The following is a 22,937-nucleotide window of genomic DNA, read 5'->3' on the forward strand; positions in this document are numbered from 1 at the left end:
TACGTGCATCCAAACTCTTCCCAGCATTCGGATTGCACGTGCCCCATTTTATTACAATTATAGCATCTAACTATTCTGCACACTTTTATTTCATGCGCGCTGCTCGTACCTTCTGTACGCCTAGACCTACGTTTTGCCGACGCATGACCCGGCTTCTTACAATGTTTACATACTGGCGGACTCTTTTCCTTCGATTTTGTAGCTTTACATTCCCGAGCTACATGTCCCTCACGGTCACAATTGAAGCTTACCACTCTCACATTAGCTTTCTTATAAGACCTATGTCCTGAGGACTTTGCGTTAGCAGTAGTTGGGTTTCTATTTCCTGGGGGTGGCTTATACCCGCTTGTGGAGCCTTTCGACCCTATTATTTGCTGTTTAGCTTTCTGAGAGACTATAGAGGTCTCTTCTTCCGTAGCTATATCGATGGCCTGTTCCACGGTCTGGGGATCCCTACTTTTTATTAGATTCTGAATTCTCTCATCCCATAGCCCTTGTACGAAGCTAGCTTTAATTAATCGCCTAATGAACCTGGCTTAATTTTCTCCTACGGTTGGCGACTCATCCTTTATCGCTGTGTCACGGAGATTGGTTCCGATCTTATCTATTCTATGCGCCCACTGTGATATAGATTCCCCGGGCTGCTGTCTGGCCGTGAATAGCTGGCATGCATAAAAATCTACCATTCTACGTTCACAATAGTACTCCTCTAATGCAGCCTTAATTTCTGGCCATGTTCATACGTCTAACCGTACTAACAATTTATTTCAAGCTTCTTTGGTAATCTTCGTCAGAATTAATTTATAGAACAAATCTCGTTTATCCCGCCTTACAACTTCCAATGCTGTATGTACCGTTTCACAAAATTCCCTCAATCTGTGTGGTTGTGAACGATCAAATTCTGTGTTTGTAATATGTAAAGCCTCAGTCACTGACATATATTGCTCAACATGCACTATTTCATCATGATCACTAATTTGGCTAGGAGCCAGACTGGCTGATCTAACTGACCCTTCCATTTTACAAAATGTGGCTTCAACTCACCCTACTTGTTGATTGTTGACTTCTGGAACTGGGCTCTCTCTCTCTTTGTGCGTATGCACCAGCAACCTCTCAGTGCGAGTACAATGTTCTTCCTCTCCCTTTCAGCTATAGAACTTGATACTCGAACAATTTGTAGTACCTCTGAAACAGTTAATACAGGAATCAATTTTCAGCCTAATACTTAGTGACCTACTGGTAATCACTTTGCAGTTATAGAATTTCTAGAATTTTCCTTTAAATTAATAATTAGTACTATTGAATTAGTGCATTACCCCACCAAGCTGACACCATAAATTTTAAGTCCACTTGTCATATCCTAAGAATATGGCAAGCTGGGGACTGAACGGGTTCTAAAATGCACTAGAAACTCTAAATAAGAACACCAAGTTAAGGTGGCTTAATGCCAAGACTCACTATATTGAATTACCCCAAAATATTTCACTGTACAAGAATATACAACTATTTATAGCTCTTGAATGTTGAATTAATCTTGAGTTTAGGCAACTTACCTACTCTACACAATTTCTTGTCTAGCTAATGAGTTCTTGGTTCCCTAGTTATATCAGTTATTACTAGATAATACTTATCTTCCGAGAGGAGAAAGTCTTCCATGACGTCTTCTTTCTTGAAGATTAATTTCACTTTCACAAGTCATCGCACGCTGGTTCACTGGTTCCCTTCGCTAGTTCCCAAGAGATGCAGTTCTGTTACTTCTATGTGCTACTGTGTAACTCCCGTAGTGTTGACCTCACAGGATATACTGGAATCTGCCGCTCCGTGGTTACTTCTTCCCAACTATCCAGTTCAAACTCGTACAGTTCTTATCCCTGCTCAACTCTGTGGTAGGATATTCTAAGCCTTTAAATGATGCCTTCCCATGAGTCTCCTCCATGTAGTTTAGCGACTAAAAGTGGGCTCCTCCAGAGACCTTCACTCTTGATAAATGAACAGTCAGAGTCTTTCACCGCTCTCCCCTTAATTTAAGTCCTTGCTGGCAGTAGAGAATATGTGCTCCAACTGTTTGTCTAGATACTGGTATGTTTCTCTGGTCGCGAAATATTTCTTAAGGACTTCCCGTTTATACTAGTGGTTTTACAAGTCCGCTAATGCATTCCCTTTTACCTAAACATTCTATTATTTGAGTATCTAAAACTTCCTGGCACAATGCCTAAGAATACTTATTACCGATTGCTGGTAATTCTACTCAAATACTGATCGCGACCTGACCGGCTTATTGTCCCACCAGACTTCCAGCCTAACTTCCCAACTACTTCTTCTGACTGTGAGCTATGAACTAACTGACCAACTCACTGTCTTCTCCCTTAAGTGAATTTTGTATTTTCGCTGTTGCTACGCTCTGCCGAACTTTGAACCCTGCGTACTTCTGATTTGTCGTATTCTCATTGGCTAGCAGTATCCCTTCCCTGAGGAAATTCTAAAGCTTCTCAATTGTTCTAGAAGGACGAACATCGGAAATTTCCTTGGGCTACGTGCGCTTTAAGCCGTGCCCTGTCATCCTTTTGACCATTTACATACTGTGATAAGGAATTACAAATATCCTGTGTTTGTTCAAACATTTCACCGTTGCCTGAACGGCTTCTACTGCTCAGAACTGATTCTTCTTAATAATTCCCAATGTATATTTCATTTTCTTACACATATAATTGTTTTACCTTTGACACCTTGAAGTTGTATTTAATTTTCTGACTCGAAAATTCTTATCTATACTTTACTCCTGTATTGCGAGGTCGCGGTTCAAATTGATTTTCGATCTGCTCGCTCACGAATTATGAATTGCGGGCGGTGCCAGATCAGCGATACGACACCGCTATTGATCAGATATTTACTGTGATGCAAGTGTTGAAGTGTTGGGAACGAGGCATAGATGTGGTACAGATGTTTGTCGACTTTCAACAAGCATACGACTCTATTGATAGGGATAAATTAACGGAGATTGTACCGGGAGGTACACCTCTACGCAGCACATTTTAATCTTGCGCCAATTGGAACTCCTGTACTGGAGAAACACTGAACTTAAAACTGGCCCTACTTAAACCTTTCTTCTTAAGATGTCACTTTGTGAATTTAGACTTCTTTTTGTTTACTATTAACAAGAAGTTTGGACATTCTCTCATAGAAGTCACTGCCAAAAAACTATGATCATGTACCCTGGTGCGAAGTGAAGGAACTTTATTTGAAGAAATTTTGTGTTCATAAGTTTTTTTTCTTTTCTAAATTACGTTCATTCATTTGTGGGTTGGCAATATATATCTTTCTTTCCACCCGTTTCGAATTTAACCAATCCAGAATTTCTGTAATTAATTTCCTACCAATCACAGGTTTCTTCTTCGATTTGGTGTGTAACTTTAAGCGACCCAATAAAGTTAAGTGGTGTGGCTGTTTTGTTCATGAAAGGTCTTGAACTTTCCCCGAGGGTATAAAAACTGCTGATTTCCACGTCTCCTGGCCACTCGATCAACATCTACCTAAGTATGTGGACATAAAGCAGGAGGCGGGAAGCGCCTCTTCCATCGGGCAGCGGAACTTCAATAAGGTAATGGCCGTTTAACATCTTTATTTCTTGCTAGCTCAGCAGTTTAACCCACGGGAAAGGCCCAAAACTTTTGTAATGTAACCTACTTTTCTGTAATGTAAATTTCTGCCGGTTTATGTAAAATTCTGTAATTGTCATTCGGGGATAGAGAGTGCTTTACCCTCTCGAGCTCCCCTTCATTTTGGTTTGAGGTGACTATGTTTTGGTAACTGATTATCTTCCTTAATGTTTTAAATTTCTTTCTTATACGGGTCACCTTCATAGTTTGGGAATAGCCCCTGTTTCAGCGGCCTAGTGCCTTTTAGGTTTTAGGAAGCTACATAGAGGAGTGCAAGAGTTCGCCCCCTTTCATTTTGTTTTCGGGTCATTTATTTACCTGTTATTTCTTCTACACGAAGGCCCTGTAGGCTGGGTACGAGATACCCCTGTTTCATTTTTGTAAGTTGCGCCTTGATGGCAATTAATTGTAAAGTATGGTATTGCCTTGAAGAGGCTTGAAAAACTGAGAGCGTGTCTGCTCTTTTCTAGTGTTGTTTGGATGCCTCTGGGAGGCTTGACACTGCAAAGTGGGAGCAAGTGCTCCATGTTATTAGGGGATTTCTGCCCTTGAAACAAATTTGGGTTTTGAGCTAGGAACTCAAAAATTGTAAAATTAAGGGCTTGTAGTCGAAGTGTGTTAAAGATTTAAAATCTTGAATTGTTTTCTAAATCTTGTTTTTAATTTGCTATGTAATTGTTATCTCACTAAGTGAGAATTTGTTAATTTGTGGCTTTTTGAAAATATAACCTTCCATTTCAGTTTCAATTATTTTTTGACAAAGTAGTTTGACCCATTCACCTCGGCACCTTCTTTCACCTCTGCTAATCCACCAAACCACGGTAACAGAGATATTAAGGGAGTTCAAGATACCAGAAAAGCTGGTGCGACTAGTGGAATTAACTATGAGAAATACGATGGCGGGAGTGAAAATTCAGACTGAAGTAGGCAGCGTCTTTGAAGTGAATTAGGGATTGAAGCAAGGAGATGGCTTGACACCAATTCTATTTAACCTGGCACTAGAATCGGTGATTAGAAAGTTAAGGGTGGACACCAGTGGAACACTTCTATACAAAACAGATCAACTAGTTGGATATGCTGATGACATTAATTTGATGGGAAGAACAACAAGGACAGTTAAAGAAGTATTCGAACACTTGAGTAGAGAAGACAAAGAGATTGGACTTCAGATCAGTGAACAAAAGACGAAGGTAATGGTGCAGGCTCGGAGAAGGAAGTATACAGATACTCATCCACCACCTCCACTTTGGATTCTTCAGGGACAAGTTGGTCATCTGTATACATTGTAGTAACAATTTCACATTTTGATCAATAGAGGAGTTCATAAAGGCGCTTATTTTGAAAGTGCGGAGTTGAGGTGTACCTCCCGGTACAATAATAATAATAATAATAATAATAATAATTATTATTATTATTATTATTATTATACATACATACATTATCATTATAGACTGTTATGCCTTTCAGCATTCAGTCTGCAAGCCTCTGAGAATTTACTAAACGTCGCCACAATCCTCGATTTGCAACTATTATTATTATTATTATTATTATTATTATTATTATTATTATTATTATTATTATTATTATTATTATTATTATTATTATGTCCGATTCATTGTTTAAATGGCCAGCATAAACGCCTTCGGTTCAGAGTGTCACGGGTTCGATTCCAGGCCATGTCGAGGATTTTAATCATGCCTAATTAATTCTTTTGGTTCGGGGTCTGGGTGTTTGTGTTTATCTCAACACTCATATTCAGACAACACACCTCAATACCAACCACCACAGAAACACACAATGGTGAATCAGTTCTCTTGTCATATCATCCTTACTGAACAGTCGATCATTATACAATACACGGATTAGAAATGAAACATGGCGGTTGTCCTCAAACTAACAAAAACAAATAAAAGAGACCAATATTTACCACACCTTTAATGGGAGCTAATCTCATTAGAGGGTACTTGGACATTAATGAGCATTAAATGTTTTCCCAATATACTTTTTCTTAATGCTATAGACATATCTGTTATTGACCGCTCTGAGAAGGGGACATATCGTTAAACGTAATGTACTGGAGTTTATTAATGATATTGGCTGTGAAATATCGTTGGGAGTCACGAATCCAGAATGTACAACACCACTTCTCTATTAGAGCGAGAATTATTAGACATAATCTTACACTGGGTGATCGAGTTTGTACAGTAGGTATAAACACCCACACTACTTCATTTGTTACTGCAGCAATAACCTTTCATCCACAAGAGGGGATTTCGTGTTTAATTGTAATGCCGATTATGAATAATTAATTACACATTGGGTTGTTTTAGACAAATTCAAAGGTCAATTTGAGTTACCGATCGACATAACCTAAAATAATCCCTACTGTCAAAGACAAGGCTATCGAATTGGCGTCATGTGTGGGCAGTTTTATGCAGTGGAATAATCAAAACTTTTCCTTTCTTCTACCTTCCTAGGTTTGTGTGGAGACGGCAGCAGCGTTGCCAACAGGCAGTTTAAATATCTTGGTGTACATCTAACCAACAAGAATGAGGAAATGGTAGAAATACAGGCAAGAATTCAAGTGTCAATAGAACATATTTCGCAGTACTACCTCTTCAGAAGTAGAGATATAAACCAGAGCCTAAAAGTTATGCTATACAAAACCCTCATTCGCAGTATAGTGATGTATGGAAGTGATACATGGACCCTCCCAAAGAAAGCCGTGGAGAAAAATAGATTCCTTCGAAAGGAAAATTTATGGACCCTTATGCATACAAGGGGAATGAATTAGATATAACCATGTACTATATTCCCTGTATGGGGAGGTACCCCTATCGCATGCTATTCAAATTAAGAGACTTAAATGGGCAGGTCATCTAATTAGGATGAAAGAACACCAAATCCCAAAGAAGGTATTCTTACGAGACTTTGGAGGAGTATGCAATGCATGGAGTGATGTTAGTAGACAGATAAGCATGAGTGGATCTTTTAAAGTTAGAAAAGATCATAGTATTAACATGTAGTTGGAATTCAAGAGGACAAATTGGGGCAAATATTCATTTATAGGACGAGGAGTTAGGGAGTGGAGTAATTTGCAAAGGGAAATGTTCGATAAATTTCCAAGTTCTTTGAAATTCTAGAAAGTACGAGGTAAACAATTGATAGGGAATCTGCCACCTGGGTGACAGCCCTAAATGCAGATCAATGACAACTGATTGAAGAATCAAATTACGATAGTGAATTGTGATATTTCCCAGCTCAGTTATCACAAACTGGGACACTGGAGGCCTGACAGTTATTGATGAAAGACGGAAGGCCCACTAAAGTGTACAGTTAGTAAAATAAAAAGTATTCATCTTACCATAGGTGGTGGTGATGATTACTGTTTTAAGAGGAAGTACAACTAGGCAACCATCCTCTATATAACACTAACCAGAGAGAAAGAATGGAAGGGATCTGATACTTCGAAAAATGAAGGTATCGGCCAAAGAAAGACAAGGGCCACGAAGGGCGTGAAAATGAAAGACTCCCTAGCCCTCGGAAACCTAATAGCATCAGGGTCTGAAAAGAACAAGAGTTGACCAAGGGAGGTCTGATAGGATAGATGATAGTGAGGAGCCTGGCACAAGTAAGTGGAAACACCGCCAGGAATCAGCTAAGGGCCCTATGGTCACCAACCCATGCTCGAAAGTTCAGAGCCCCTGGGGCCCCTTTTAATCGCCTCTTACGACAGGCAGAGGATACCGTGGGTGTTATTCTACCGCCACCACCCACAGGGGGATTTTACCATAGTCTTATATTTTAAGGATATACGGGGTGGAACTAAACTCTGACAAACTTTTAGAGGCTCTTCAGCTATACATTCCAAGTGTATTCGTATAAGGGACCTGTGGTCTCCGGTGGCTTGTTGCAGAGTAATTACATGTAATAGATTCGTTATATTGTGGGTACAAAACACACATATGTAACAAAAATATTGTTGTCCGCAGGAAAAGTAATATGTACAAACAAAATAATACCGTATTTCATTTAACACCGAACAAGTATTCATCTGCAATAGGTAATACACATTTCTGGGGTCTTCTTTAACATTTTTAATACTTGATTTGCCCTCTTTTTCTCTCTATGATTTCTTGCAACCTTTTTGGCACTGATTTGACCAGGTTGGCACTTGTTTCTGCTGGTATCTTTCTCCATTCGTCCAACAATGCTGTCTTGATATGTTGTGTATTTGTATTCCTTTTTCTAGAAAATGCCACAAATTCTCAAGAGGATTGATGTCCAGCGATTATGGGGGTGTTACCATCCATTGTGGAGTGTTTTACAGCAACCACAGCTTTGTGTTGAGGGCTGTATGTTTAGGGCTGTTATCATAGCTGAAGATGTAGTCCCTAGTATGTCCCATATTTTGTACACTCCTGGGAAGGCTGGTTTTTAAAATGTTAATGTAGTGTTTGTGGTCCATGGCACCATCAGTAAAATACAATTCACCTACACAGTTAGCATTCATACAAGTATGGGTCCCCCCACTGTGTTTAATTGTAGCCAAGAGGTTTTTCACATCCAGTTCAGTTTTTTTCACCACACTGATATTTGTCCATCTCACTTGAAAATGATGAACTGACTTTTATCTGTAAATACAATCTTCTTCCAGAAAACATCTTTTTTATGCTCCTTGGTATAGGCTAGTTGCTTTCTTCTTTTAATCTTCCTGATATTCTTCAGGCCATTCAGCACATTTCATATTGTTTGTGATGTAACATGCTTACCAATTTCACTTTTCACTTGAGACTTAATCTTTGGAGCACTTATTTTCAGATTTCTCTTCACTTTTCTATCTGTTGTTTGTCTGCAGGAGTCAGAATTGTCGTCAGATCACTTCTTGCTTTGTCATGTTTGATTGAACCTGTGTATGATGCTCTTTAGTGTGCTGATGGGTCTTTTTATTAATTGTGCAATGCTTTTAAAGGATTCTCAATTTTGGAAGCATCTTGTTGCAATTTATCTTCCTTCCTCAGTCGTTTCCTTATTTTTGTGTCTCATTGTATTCCAAGTCTGATTTACACTTCTAAAGCTGAAAACAAACTGACTTTAGCAACTGAAGGGTATGGTTATGGTCTGCTGGGATTGAGTCATGGCATTGCGTTGACTAGAGGAATACTTGTTTGGCGTCAAGGTCGACGTGCCTTTAAACAAAGTAATATATTAAAATATTTAAATGTTACTTACAAGATCAGCTATAAACAAATTATAAACAGCAAATATTGTGAGTTAATAGTTCATTTTTAACACAATATGTTTAGGAATGTAATGTGAATGTAGAAGTTGTGTGGCGCACAGTGTTGTTGTATAAGTTACCTAAGTTTTTCATATCAGAATGGTAATATATGCATACTTGATACAAAATAGGGCCCCTGTTGTATATTTTATTATACCTGAATGTAAACTTGTACAGTAAAAGTTTTGGAAAAATTTATTTCAATACATTCAGTTGCATTTTTGGACTTAAGATTTTTCAAAAATAGGTAACTGTTTTAGTAAAACAATCTCCTTATTGCGTGCAATTTTATGAATACATGCATATGTACATGCATGAAATGCATACATACAAACATACATATATCCCACGTCATTCCATCTTATGAATAAGAATAAAATTATACATTTGATGTGTTATTGACCTGTGGCAGAGTTTAGTTTTAGATTCTACAATGCCTGTAAAACATTCCTGGCACTTCGCAATAAATGACTGACAGTTCGAACCCTACTGGTACCAATGAGTCTGCAGTGAGGACAAGTGTGAAATAATCAGGAGTTCTTATGTATAAAATGGAGTGCTTTGTTATATAATAAAGTAGGTTGGATTATCAGCATTGTATCATAAAAGAAAAAGGATCAACACCAATTTATAAAAACTGAATTGAATCTGAAATGACACATTGTATTCTATTTTTTCCTTGAAGTATAAATATTGAATGCCAACCAGGTGACCATGGAAATGCCATTATTGTTTGGTATATTCAGTAAATTGACCAGGAGCAGATTGTTTGATCAGAAACTAGTTGGGTACAGGTTTCAAAAGGTTTCGTTATTTGAGGAACCTTGGAAACATGGAATGGCTACTGAAATATTTAAAATAATTTTAAGGATAAAAGGATAAAATAATAAGTCATGAATGCTATGGAAGACTTTAGTCTTGATGTATCGAGTTATGATTGAGCAGAATGAATATTGATTCCATGACAACCTTCATGTGGCTACAATGATGTGATTATTATAATTTTTATTATTATAATGAATCTTAGAATAAATAATATTGTGAAAATCATTTAGCTTATATTTTCATTTGAAAAAGTTTCTTATTTTAGGCTAATTATTGAAAAACTCTGCAGGAATTTTCACAAATACTCCCTTCCTTTGTTCTAACAGCCATAGGAAATCAGCAAGTAGTTGACCTGTTATTGTACAGGAACATCTCATTAACATAGTTGCTCTTTTTATGGTAGGGTGAGCTGGTGTTCTATGTGAATGGTGTTTCCCAAGGTGTTGCTGCAGAAGACCTTCCTAGTAGAGTTTTTGCAGTTGTTGACATGTATGGGAAGTGTGCTCAAGTCTCCATCACAGATGCAGATACTTCTGCTGAATCAGAGAGTAAGTATGAATATGAACTGTTTTGGTTTAGCTCTCTTGATGGATGAGTGGACCCCAAGATTGCAGGTTTGAACATGGCAGAGGTATTTGGAAATTTAAGACAGAAAAAGTTCTTTCAGCACTCCATGTTCTGTGATGTCGGCATGTAAAAGATCTTTAGTGACGCATTCAGTGTTTATTATAATGTATAAGTTTCATCTCCATACTGATTTTATTCACAATATAAAGTCTAAAAGTCTCCACCTTATCAATACATTTATTACACACTATCGCTCACAGTACCGGTTTCGACCCTCTGAGGGTCATCCTCAGCTGACGATCACAACATGCAGTTTAAAAACATCACATAGAAATGTTACATAGTCATTACATTGTTCTGGTTTTGACAAACTGTCTAAAGTGATTGATATAGTTTAAAAAACTTAACATATGTTAAAAGTATATTTTTGGATTATAGATATGTGATATAATATGGGAAGACATTATCATTTTACAAATGTTTCCAATCAATATAAAATTTAAAACTTAGTAGTATTATTATTGGATGTACAATATGTTTGAAGTATCTATTTTTCTACATTAAAACCTTTTAACTAAATAGATAAAACATTTTGGTGCACGTTGGTTCTTGCGGCGTGTTATATATACGCTATGTTGTGTGATCACAGTGTTCATTTATTGGTGGTGTAATGGTCTGAAGTGACATGAATATTATATAAAATAGTTTTCTCGATGCGAGACTTCATGATGTATATGCCTAAAACTTCTAATTTATGCTAGGATTGAGTTGGTGGTGAGATACGGGTTGTGAAAGTGGAAGTTGTTTACAGTGACGTGCTTCCTTTAATTAATATTATTGATTTCTTCAAGTGTCATTGTGTTCTGGACATGTGATGTTTTAGCGTAAAAGCTCCTCTTCACTTTGTTGTGGAAATGTATTATCTGTAAGTAGAAAATAAAGTGTGAGAGATGTTGCGTCTGCTGGATTAGTATTTGAAGTAAAATGGGTGTGCGTGTACTTACATAGCTATTGACACTTGGTGTGTATTATACGGCAGCACGTCGAGTACTGTTGCGTGTTTGTCTGGAGTTGCTGCTTGTGGCTGTGGAGGGGAAGTTCGGAGGGGTAGGAGGAGCGGCTGTTGGGGATGCGGGACTGGAGTGGGAGATGTCTTCTGGCGGTTCTTTTATATGTATCGGGTCTTGCTTTTTGATTCTTTTTAGGTAATCGTTTTTTAAGAAGGGGTAACCGCATCGAAAAGAATATTGATTTTGTTCATAATTTCATTTAAATTAAAGCTTGGATTGGTATATTGGTCTAGGTTGATATAAATTTCTTCCATTATATTGAGTAAGGTGCTCTTGGGGTTGGTGCTTAGAATTTGCATGTTATTTTCATTGTTTGTAAATTTATGTTTGAATTCTTCAATATGTTGGCCCATAGCTGAGAAATGACTGTGTTTTATTGCGTTGATGTGTTCATTGTAACGTATCTGAAAGTTCCTCCCAGTACGTCCAATGTAGCTGGCTTCACAGTTATTGCACTTCATACGATAGACTCCTGAGTGACTGTATTTATTGTTATTGTTGATGGATTTGGAGTTGTATAGGATGTTAGCATTGTTCTGTGTGGTTCTGTAAGCTATTTTAGATTTCGTTTCTTGAAAATATTCGTTATCGGATATATGTGGGTGTTGTTAAAAGTGAATAGTAGTATTTTTTTCATTTCTAATTAGCCTAGATTTGGGTTGATTTTTTATTTTATATATGATTTTATTAATCATTTCTTTTTTGTATCCGTTTTGTCTGGCTATTTCGTGGATCAGGTTGAGTTCTTTATTTAGTTCTTCTTTTGTTAGTGGTATATTAAAAGCTTTATATATTATACTATGATATGCCGCTTTCTTGTGTGCGGTAGGGTGAATGGAGTCTCTTTTTATTGTGTTGAACGTATGTGTGGGCTTTCTGCATATGTTATATGATAGATGGTTGTCGTGCCTGGTTATAGATATGTCTAGTTAATTTATAGTATGGTTATTTTCTGTTTCCATGGTGAATTTTATGTGCGGATCTATTTCATTTAATTGTTCTAATATTTTGGTTTCATTAGTAAATCTGTTTTCTATTACGGCAAAGATATCATCTACAAATCTACACCAAAAAAGGATATTGTCTTTTTTTTTTGATTTCTTGGTGTTTCAAGTAGTCCATGTAAATTTCGGCCAGTATACCTGATGTTGGAGATCCCATTGGTAAACCCTTCTGTTGATATAAAGTGTCGTGGAATTTGAAGTAAATATTGCTGATGGCGAAATGAAGTAATTTTATGAACTCTTCTATTTCAAGAATGCTGAGTTTGCTGTGATTTTTAAGATTAGATTCTATTATTTTTATGTTTTTTTTGCGTAGGTATGTTTGGGTACATGTTTATTATATCGTATGATGCTAGTTTATGGTGTTGTTCTATTTTTATTTCTTTCGTAGTGTTCCAGAAGTCTATTGAGTTTCGTACTGTTTTTTTAGCTAAAAATACATAGTGTTTTTTGAGGAATGTCTGGATAAACTGTGACAGTTTATAAGTTGGACTCAGTCTGTAGTTTATTATAGGTCTCATAGGGACGTTATCTTTGTGAATTTTTGGAAGGGCTTTAGCGGTTGGTAATCTTGGGTTCATTGTGATAAGTTTTGCAGTCTCTTGTTCATTTAGAAGAAAATGGGTATTTTTTAGTAATGTTTTTAGATTTCTTTGGATGCTGTTAGTAGGGTCTTTGTTTTTGATTTGGAAGGTATTATCTTGAAAGCAAAGTTTGGTTTTGGCTGTGTATTCGTTTTTGTCCATGATGACAGTTGTATTGCCTTTATCTGCTTTGGTTATTAGTAAATTGTTCTGTTTGATTTTGTTTTTTAGTTTTTTAATTTGTATGTTATTCTTGGTACTTTTGTTGCTATTCTCATTACTGATTTTGTTAATATACTGTGGTATTCTTTTTCTAATTTCGTATCTAACTTCATCACGCTGTTTGTGAGGAATTTTATTTACGGCATTCTCAGTTTCTGTGATGATTGTAGTGATATTTTGAAAGACTGAAGTGTTTCCCCAATTATGTTTGGGTCCCTTACTCAGTATAATGGATTCTGTTTCATCGAAGATTGTATCTGTTAGGTTTTTTATAGGTGGATGGAATGTGTGTTGGTTACTATCATTAGGTCTAATAGGGTAGTTACTGTTAGGGGCACTATCTTGCGTGTTTTGACTTTGTGATTGTTTCAGTGCATTTAATTTCTTATTTAATGTGTTCTGTTTTTGGATGGCTATATTTGTTAATTTTTCATTAGTTATTTGTTGAAAATTGTCCCAGTAAGTATGTGGTAAGTCATGGGAAGCTTTCAGATGTGTTTCATAAAGTTGTGTGTTAAGGTGTTGTTTTTTCCTATATAAGAATTTTATTTCTTCTTTCAGCCAGATTTGGTTTGTTTTTTTCTGTATCTTACGAGTTTGGTTGGTGTTTCTGTGCTTGTTGTTGTATGTAACATTCCTATGTGATGTTTTTAAACTGCACGTTGTGATCGTCAGCTGAGGATGACCCTCAGAGTGTCGAAACCGGTACTGTGACATTCAGTGTTTGTCTAGCAAAATTAATTACAACTCACCAGTGGGTCACATAGCAGAGTTCTCTGCTATCTGGTAGAGTAAACCAGACATTGACCTGCTGGTTGTCTAAATGGCATCATATAAAAATGCCTGCACTTTGTTGCTAAGGCTATAGGATTATTATTATAATTATTGTTCCGGGAATTCTGTGGAATGCAGACGTGTAAGAAGGTGTGGGCTTGAATGGGTGGACAGAAAAAGGATGAGATCATAATTTAAAACACTGAAATTTGAATTTTTTTTCATTTTTCTGACTTTAAACTTTGATGAACAACAATAAATAACAGTTACATAGACTAATAGTGAGCTCATCAGCTCTGATCACAACATTGACTTAAGGTCGAAATTTAGTTACAATAATTTACAAAATGAGCTTGTAGCTCCAAAATTACACTACAGTGGACTCCTATTCGTGTGCGGATAATTAGCTTTGCGGTTAATTCGCGGGTCTTGGAGAGTTATTTTTTTAAAGTATTAATTCTTACACCCACTAATCATCACGCTGAGTAAAATTATCTCTGCCTAGTTTAAAAGAATTTTAATGCGATGCGTGAAGACGAAATCACTGATATTTAAGGAGACTGGACTTCGTTTCTCTACGATGTAGGAGTGGGCCTATATGCACACTGCTGCCAGAACGTTGCAAACTTGGAAACATTCAAGCACGTTGCTGCACATGGCACAGCACAGATTACCATAATCAGAGATAATGAAAGAGAAATACACTCAGAATTTACCCTCCCTTTCCCCACAGCCCAAGGTCGCTGAACTGTAAGCCAAGTGAAGGGTAGGTGCGCCGGCAGCGAGTGTATTGTAGGATACTGAGTACTTGAGAAGTGTGAACGGAGTGTGGAAGTCTTTTTGAAGTTTCGAACAAGTCAGTAGTAAGAGTTTTCAATATGAGTGGTCGAAAAATGAAATATAAAAGGTTAACCGTCAGTGAAAAACTGAAAATTATAGAAAGACTGAAGAAAGGCGAGGTGTCATCAAAGTTAGCCTGCGAGTTTGGTGTGGGTGAAACAAAAGTGAGACATGAAGAACCAAAAGGAAACCCTCATCAAATTTTTGCTAATTGTGATTGTTTATCGTCCCGGAAATCAATGAGAACATCGAACTATGCAAATCTAGACGAAGCCATGCATAATACGGTGGTTTAATAAAAAACGAGTGGAAGGTATTCTTGTGTCTGGCCCAATGTGTGCTGAGCAAGCAAAACATTTTCACGATGCTCTTGGCTTAGAAGGCAATTTTAAAGCATCTGCTGGCTGGCTTACATGGTTTAAGAAACATCTGATCTGTTTAAGAAACGCTACACTACGGAATACGAGAAATTGCTATTCACGGAGAGCGTCTCAGCACAGACACGGGTGCTGCTGAATAGTTCGCACAGGAATTTCAGTCATTCATTGGAAAAGAACAGCTTGACCTTAGACAACTTTACAATGCAGACGAAACAGGGTTGTATTGGAAATGTTTACCGTCCCAAATATTAATAATGCAACAAGAACAGCAAGTCCCAGACCGCAAAACATCCAAAGAAAGAACAACCATTATGGCGTATGCTAACGCAGGTGGTGATCAAATTAAAATTATTACAGATAGGGAAATCCAGAAAACTACGTTGTTTTAAACTTGAGAATGTACCTTTACAGTACTACCATCAAAAGGCAGTATATTTAAGGACTGGTTTCACAATCATTTTGGGAAACAAGTGACGGTCTACCTAATTAAGCAATCACTGCCAATCAAAGCAGTGCTCTATATTGACAAATGTTCCTTCTCATCCACACGAAAGTGAACTCAAAGAAGGTAATATTTACGTAAAATACCTTCCGCCTAATGTAACTTCTATTCTCCAACCTAGGGACCAAGGCGTTATTGCTGCTTTAAAGAAGTAGTACAGGTCATCTCTGTTACAACAGTTGGTTGAGGAAGGCATCGATATTCCAACATTTTGGAAGGACTTCAGTTTGTTGGATGCTCTTCATGCAGTCAATAAGTCATGGGACAAAATTACTGCTACTACCTCGCACGATCATGGAAATCTGTTCTAGGTGAAGAGCAAGCATATGCCGGCTTAAGTGATGATATTTCGAACGGGCAACGTAGTCTCGCTACGATGATATCATTACTGAAAAACCTGGATAAATGCGAAGATGCACAAGAAAGTGACATTATTGAGTGGTTAGACGTCGATAAGGACGATTATGGTTTCAGACATGAAAGTGAGAAGGATATTGTACGGAATTTGACGGTTGGTGAGGAAGACGGAGTTTCAGATGATATCGAGTGCGGGAGTGATGCAACGGAAACTCCGAAAGTTTCCCATAGCCAAGCTAGTGTCTCTATAGACACACTTATCTCTTACATAGAAAAAAGAGATCAATTTTCATTTTCAGATATTGTTTTCCTGAGAAATGTACGATCCAAAATTAGAAAAAATGAACAATTGTCTAAGGAACAAAAAGTGATGACTAATTTTTTTCGTTAAATACAAATGTTGGCATAATCCACATGGCATTTTGTAATTTTTCTCTAGTGTGACTTACAATACAAAGTGAAGTGTTATAATTATTTTCTGCTTGTTCATAAAATACATTTTATTATTTTAATCTGTGGTTTTGTTTTTACCAGGCTTAAAATGACTGCGGATAATTTGCCGAAGTGCGTGCATTAATTACCGCGAATTATCGGGAGTGCACTGTATTTCAAAGAGCACCTTTGCCCCACTCCACTATAGGACACTACGCTCCAAAATTTACAACATTCCACCCTCTCAAAAACACAAGTGTCTTATCCAAATTTTACATTAGATCGCTTTGAAAACCGTTTTTACTGTCTTTCCTGCTCAAAAGTCTGATTCACAATTGAATATAAATAGTTAGAAATTAAACAGTGGCACTAAGTGCTAATTAGAGACCAGATAGTAAGATCCAAGCACTAGACATGAAATTTTTAAGAACATTGGTTGAAGAGACAAGAAGAGATAGAATTCAAAATATTAAAATCAGAGAAGAGCTAAGTATAGAACCGTTAGTACAGAACATACAGAAAGCAAGACTGAGATGGTTCGGACATGTAAAAAGATTGGGAAAGGAACGGGTAGCAAGAAGGGAATTGGAAAGAGAAGTTAAGGGAAAGAGACCAGGTGGAAGACCGAGAAGAAGGTGGATGGATCAGATTTGGAAGGACATTAGAGAAGCTGGATTGGATGTGGCGGAAGTAATGAAGAAGGAAAAGTGGCAGGACAGAAAGGAGTGGAGTAGGCTTGTTAACCACACCCAGGCGACTGGAGTGGGACATTGATGATGATGATGATGATGAATAAGTGCCCATACTAAATGGCCTTCATGTACAGAAAGAAAAGTTTTAAAAAAATTGGCCATGAACAAAATGCTACGAGGCGAGGCACTTGCACTCCTTTTGAGATACACTTTGAAAAAGAGCTAAGATCCTGTATGGGCTTATGGCCTGAAGTTACAGAGGCTAAGCCTATAGTACAGAGGGTGACTAGATGAAAAATTTTAAGTTCCAAAGATAGAGTTAAAATTTAAAGTTTTAGAAAATCATAGTCGCTCCACTATCAAGTTGAATGAGAATTAAGAGGGTGGACACTCTTTGTTCCCTAAGTTACATCTTTCCCAGCAGGGATTTGAAAAGAGTCCTAAGACTTGCTTGAAAATGACATTTAAACGGTGACGTTAAACTTTAGAAATTTGCATTAAGAATGAATTTCGAAACCTTTCCATCAAGTCAGCTTTCTGGAGCTATCACATATTTAAAAGATGTCTGCCATTACTTTGAGCTGGTGAGCCTTCCGACGGCGGGCAAAGCCTTTCCCTGCCTCCACTAACGTATGCGCTCTAGACTGGAGCAAAGAAGAAGACAACATGGCCCAAAAGCTCCCAGCTTTTGTAGCAGAGGGGAAAGTTCCAGAACTCTCTAGGCCGAATGCCTGTACACACCCCCAATTTTGGTGGGCTACAAAATATATATACCATAATTTCTGATTGACTAATAATTTCAGGAAGAAGGAAGTGATGGGAGTACTAGTAACCTTAGCACACAAAAGACAATCTACGAACACTTCATTTTTACAAACTTAGAAAATACACAATTCCTTTGAAAATCAATTGTCTGTCCTCCCACCAGAGGGGGCACATAAGTCGACAGTAGAGACGTGAAGATTAGCGTTCCAAACTTCTTCCAATACACAGTTCGGGTTTTCCATCACAAATGGCCTTCTAAAAGGCGCTAATTTTTTTTTCTCCTCATTTCGACCACCTGTGTGTTGCGATTACACAACTTCTATAATTTTCTCAAGTTCTCTATCTTTGTCCTTTTTCACCAGTACTCTATCTGTTGGCCTACTTGTCCTCATTCTTCTGCTGAGAATACTCTATTCTGTTATTATTATTATTATTTTTCACATCGTTGTGCCCAACTGAGGAGCAAGCTTGAACTTATTTAGCTGATGATTTTACCTTGTTCTCTTCCCAAAATCTCTTCATCCTCTCACTGAAATTCTTTACGTTCTTCTGTCCAGGTTTTATTAGTTCTAGCTTTTGGCTCTGCGAAACAATGGTTATTAATCAATGTTCTGAAAGCAGATCGGTTCTTCACAGTTTCCTGGTTGATGTTGATTTTCTGTAGATCTGATTCTATATCTAGTCAGTTCTTGATTTTCAGTGTGAGGGCAAAATTTAGAATTCTTTTGGTCAGTCTATCATTGTTCATTCTGAGAATGTGACCATAGAATTTCAGCCTCCTTGCCCCAAAAGAAGGGAGTTGGAAACATTAGTAACAAAGCTGGATTTATGTATTTTGAACACAGGTGAACCAACTCATTTCAGTGTACGTTACGGCACATACTCTCGCATAGACTTAAGTCTATGCAGCCGAACGTTGGTTCCGCTGTTTCGGTGGAATACACACGATGATCTCTGTGGCAGTGACCATTTTCCCATTATTCTTACTTTGTTGAAACAAAAATCCGTCGAGGCTCCTCCTCGATGGTTTCTTAAACATGCTGATTGGCCAAAGTTCACGTCACTAGCTGTCTTTAACGACGAGACCAGGCGGACCGTAAAGGGCGAAATAACTTACATAGCACAAGTTATTCTTGCTGCTACTAAGGAGTCCATTCCCTCTCTTTCAGGGACTCCTCGCCGAAAACTCGTTCCTTGGTGGAACGAAGAAATTGCAGTAGCTATCAAAGAACGCAGTCAGGCTTGTAAACGTTATCGTAGGTAGCCTACTGTGGCCAACTTGGTAATGTTTAAGAAACTGTGCTAAAGCGCGAGTTCTTATTCGCCAAAGTAAGAAAGCTTCGTGGGAGAGATATATGTCGTCTATGACATCTCAAACTCCAAGTGTGGACTAAACTTTGACTTATTTCAGGTATCCAAGGATCATCTTCTATACTGGGAATTTTCATGGCAGACAGTATCATCACTGAACCACTCTCAATTGCCAACCATCTAGCCAGTCATTTCGCATATGTGTCTGGCTCCAGGAATTACCATTGTGATTTCCTCTCTCTGAAGTGGGAGGTAGAACGTCATCACCTTAGTTTTACCACTCAAGCTTCAGAGGACTATAACATGCCCTTGAGCGCCTTGGTGCTTTGCAAGGACACGTCTCCTGAGCCAGTGTCCATAACCAGATGTTACACCTTAGTGAGGATAGTCTATTATATCTCCTTTGTGTGTTCAACTGAATCTGGATAGAGGGTGAGTTTCCATCTCAGTGGTGAGAGGGCATAGCAATTCCTGTCCTCAAGCCTGACAAAACTCCTAAGTATGCAGGAAGTTACAGACCTATTTGTCTTACTAACTGTTTGTGTAAGCTATTTGAGAGGGTGGTAAATCGCCACCTTGTGTGGTGTCTGGAGAAACAAGAACGTTTGTCTGAGTACCAATGTGGATTTCAAGCCGCTTGCTCGACCACTGACCGCTTGGTATGCCTGGAGAGTACTATCCAGGATGCATTTCTCTGCAAACAGCATTTGGTGACTGTTTTCTTTGACTATGACACCACATGGCGATATAGTATCCTTTCAGTCCTGCATCAGTGGAGATTCCAAGGTAACTTGCCGGTATTTACTGTATTGCGAATTTATTGTCCCTCCGTCTATTCCGTGCCCAAGTAGGGAGGGCATATTCGCAATTCTAATTTCAAGAAAATGGAGTCCCACAGGGATCGGTTCTTAGTGTCACTCTGTTCGCGATTGCTATAAACGGTACTCTCACTGCTGCTGGTTCAGCAGTAATACCGTCACTGTATGTGGACGATTTTGCTCTGCATTATAGCTCATATAATATGGCAGTCGCAGAGCGACAATTACAGCAAGCTATTAGGAGAGTGGAACAGTGGACTTAAGAACATGGCTTTCTGTTCTCAACCGCAAAGACCTCTGGTATGCACTTTTGCCGAAAGCACTTTCTCTTCATTTATTTACTAAATGTTGCTCTTCCCCGTAGTTGACACTTACCAATTCCTTGGGATCCTTATCGATAGCAAATTATCTTGGGAGCCACATGTGCGGCAGTTAAAAGTGCAATGCGCTATGAATATTTTGAAGTTCCTTAGCGATACTATTTGGGGGGCTGACCGCACAGTGCTCCTACGATTTTATAGGACACAAATCTTATCCAGGTTAGACTATGGCAGTGCAGCATATAGATCAGCAAGGCAAAGCGTCCTTGCAAAACTGAATAACATCCACCACAGTGGGGTTAGGTTGGTAACGGGAGCTTTTCGTACAAGCCCCATTGCTAGCCTGCTCGCTGAATCTGCTGTGCCTCCTCTACACCTCAGGCGCCAGAAAATGCTTCTGTCCTATGGTGCAAATTTACGACAGACGCCAATTCACCCAAGCTATCTTTCCGTATTCCACAATGGAAACCTTCGGCTGTACACTGCTTATCCTCGAGCAATGCCGCTGGTTGGAATACGCTTGGATAGCAGTCACAGATTGTTTGATGTACCTTCTGTTCCCTGCCTTGTCAGACAACCAAGTGGGGTACCTCCGTGGATAATACGACGACCTAAAATAATCCTGGATCAGCACACTGGCCCAAAGGAAAATACGGACCCTCCGATATATCGGAGGCTCTTCCTGTCTGTTGTTGACTGGGTGAGTTGGCCGTGTGGTTAGAGGCACGTGGCTGTGAGCTTGCTCCGGGAGATAGTGGGTTCGAATCCCACTGTCGGCAGCCCTGAAGATGGTTTTCCATGGTTTCCCATTTTCACACCAGGCAAATGCTGGGACTGTACCTTAATTAAGGCCACGGCCACTTCCTTCCTAGACCTTTCCTATCCCATTGTCGCCATAAGACCTATCTGTGTCGGTGCGACGTAAAGCCACTAGCAAAAAAATGTCCGTTGTTGGCCGGTATCCAGGTTCAGTCGTCATTCACACAGATGGTTCGAGGGCAGAAACGAAAGTGGGCTGTGCGTTCGTTGTCGATAACGATAGGTTTCTTTTTGCTCTCCTGGAAACCTGTAGTGTGTGTACAACAGAGCTCTATGCTATCTGCGAAATTCTGCGATATGCATTGTCCGATGAGCGCCGACACTTTTTGGTGTGTACTGACTCCTTGAGCTCGCTACAGTCTATTGATACCTGTTTGCCTCGGCATCCTCTGATGCAGCGGATCCAGGACCTGCTGGCCGGGTGTTCGGAGGCCGGCACCAGAATGACATTTATGTGGCTCCTGAGCCACATGGGTGTAGAGGGAAACGAGTTAGCTGATAAGACTGCCAAGAAGGCAGTTACATTGCCCCCGTTGCCTTACAAGTGATATTCGCTCTCAGCCGAGACATTTGGTTATGTCCCATTGCGAGATGGAGTTGCAGGCCACTCTACTTCCAGATAAGTTGAGAGCGATAAACGGTACAACAAAGGTGTGGAGGACTTCCCTTCGGGCTCCTCAGAGGGAAGCAGTGGTGTTACGTCGTCTTCGGAATGACCATGGTATAGTAACGCACTCCTATTTACTGAAAGGAGAGCCCCCCTCCGGTGTGTACTTGCGGCACATCTTGCTGTGGTACACATCCTTACTGAGTGCAGAACCTGGTCGATCTGCGCCATAGTCTAAAACTCCCAAGTACCATCTCCCATATCCTGCGAGGTGACGAGTAGTCAGCAGATTTCGTCATCCGTTTTGTGAGAGATAATGTTCTATTTTATCATGTGTAATAATGTCCTTTGTCTTAGTGTATTTCTGTTAACTGCGCTTTTATCCCATTAACTCTATTTTAGTTCGTGTTTGCGTGTTTTAGTGTGTTATTTTCACTTCTAATTTGAATAGTATTTATATCTCTATACTTCCAGGCAATGCCTTTTCCATTATCACCTGTATTTTCTATAATTGTGTTAGTAAGTAAGGCATTGCGAATTAGATCCACTGATTGTTTTTATCTCATAAATCATTTTGTTTTTATCTCATAAATCATTTTTCATCACCATTTATTTTAAACTCTAGTCAGTGGCTACAATTTTAAATTTTAATTATCATATCATGTTGTCTATTTCTTACCATTAGGAGCTGATGACCTTAGATGTTAGGCCCCTTTAAACAGCAAGCATCATCATCATCATCATCATCATCATCATCATCATCATCATCATCATCATCATCATCATCATCATCATCATCATCAAAAGTCACTAGAAAAGCTGGAGGGTTCTGAAAAATATTATCCTCCTTCCTTGCCCAGGCAAAATTTTACTTGCTGTTACACCTTATTTCTAAGCCTCTACTGAAAGTTAATTCTATCATCACTCCTTGACACAGACAGCACAGTAACAGCAATTACTATAGAAGTAGAAAATTCCTAATTGTAGACTAGTTTGTAATATCTGAAGCCATCTCTTTTCAGTTTCGACTCAGTTAATTTACTACTCAAAATTAGTTTGGCAGATTGAAGAATCTAATAGTTATAAATGTAGAATAGTTGTCTAAAGAAAC

General features: G+C 38.6%; 1 protein-coding gene across 1 annotated transcript in view; it reads left to right on the top strand.

Moving 5' to 3' along the window:
* Neurl4 (neuralized E3 ubiquitin protein ligase 4) overlaps positions 1 to 22,937 on the top strand; it is a 426,720-nt gene that overhangs the window by 37,145 nt on the left and 366,638 nt on the right. The window contains exon 4 of the mRNA XM_067148903.2: positions 10,166 to 10,310. Within this exon, the coding sequence (XP_067005004.1) occupies positions 10,166 to 10,310 (145 nt within the window). The remainder of the gene's footprint in view (positions 1 to 10,165; positions 10,311 to 22,937) is intronic.

This window comes from Anabrus simplex, chromosome 6 (genome assembly GCF_040414725.1).
Source record: "Anabrus simplex isolate iqAnaSimp1 chromosome 6, ASM4041472v1, whole genome shotgun sequence".
Lineage (NCBI taxonomy): Eukaryota > Metazoa > Arthropoda > Insecta > Orthoptera > Tettigoniidae > Anabrus > Anabrus simplex.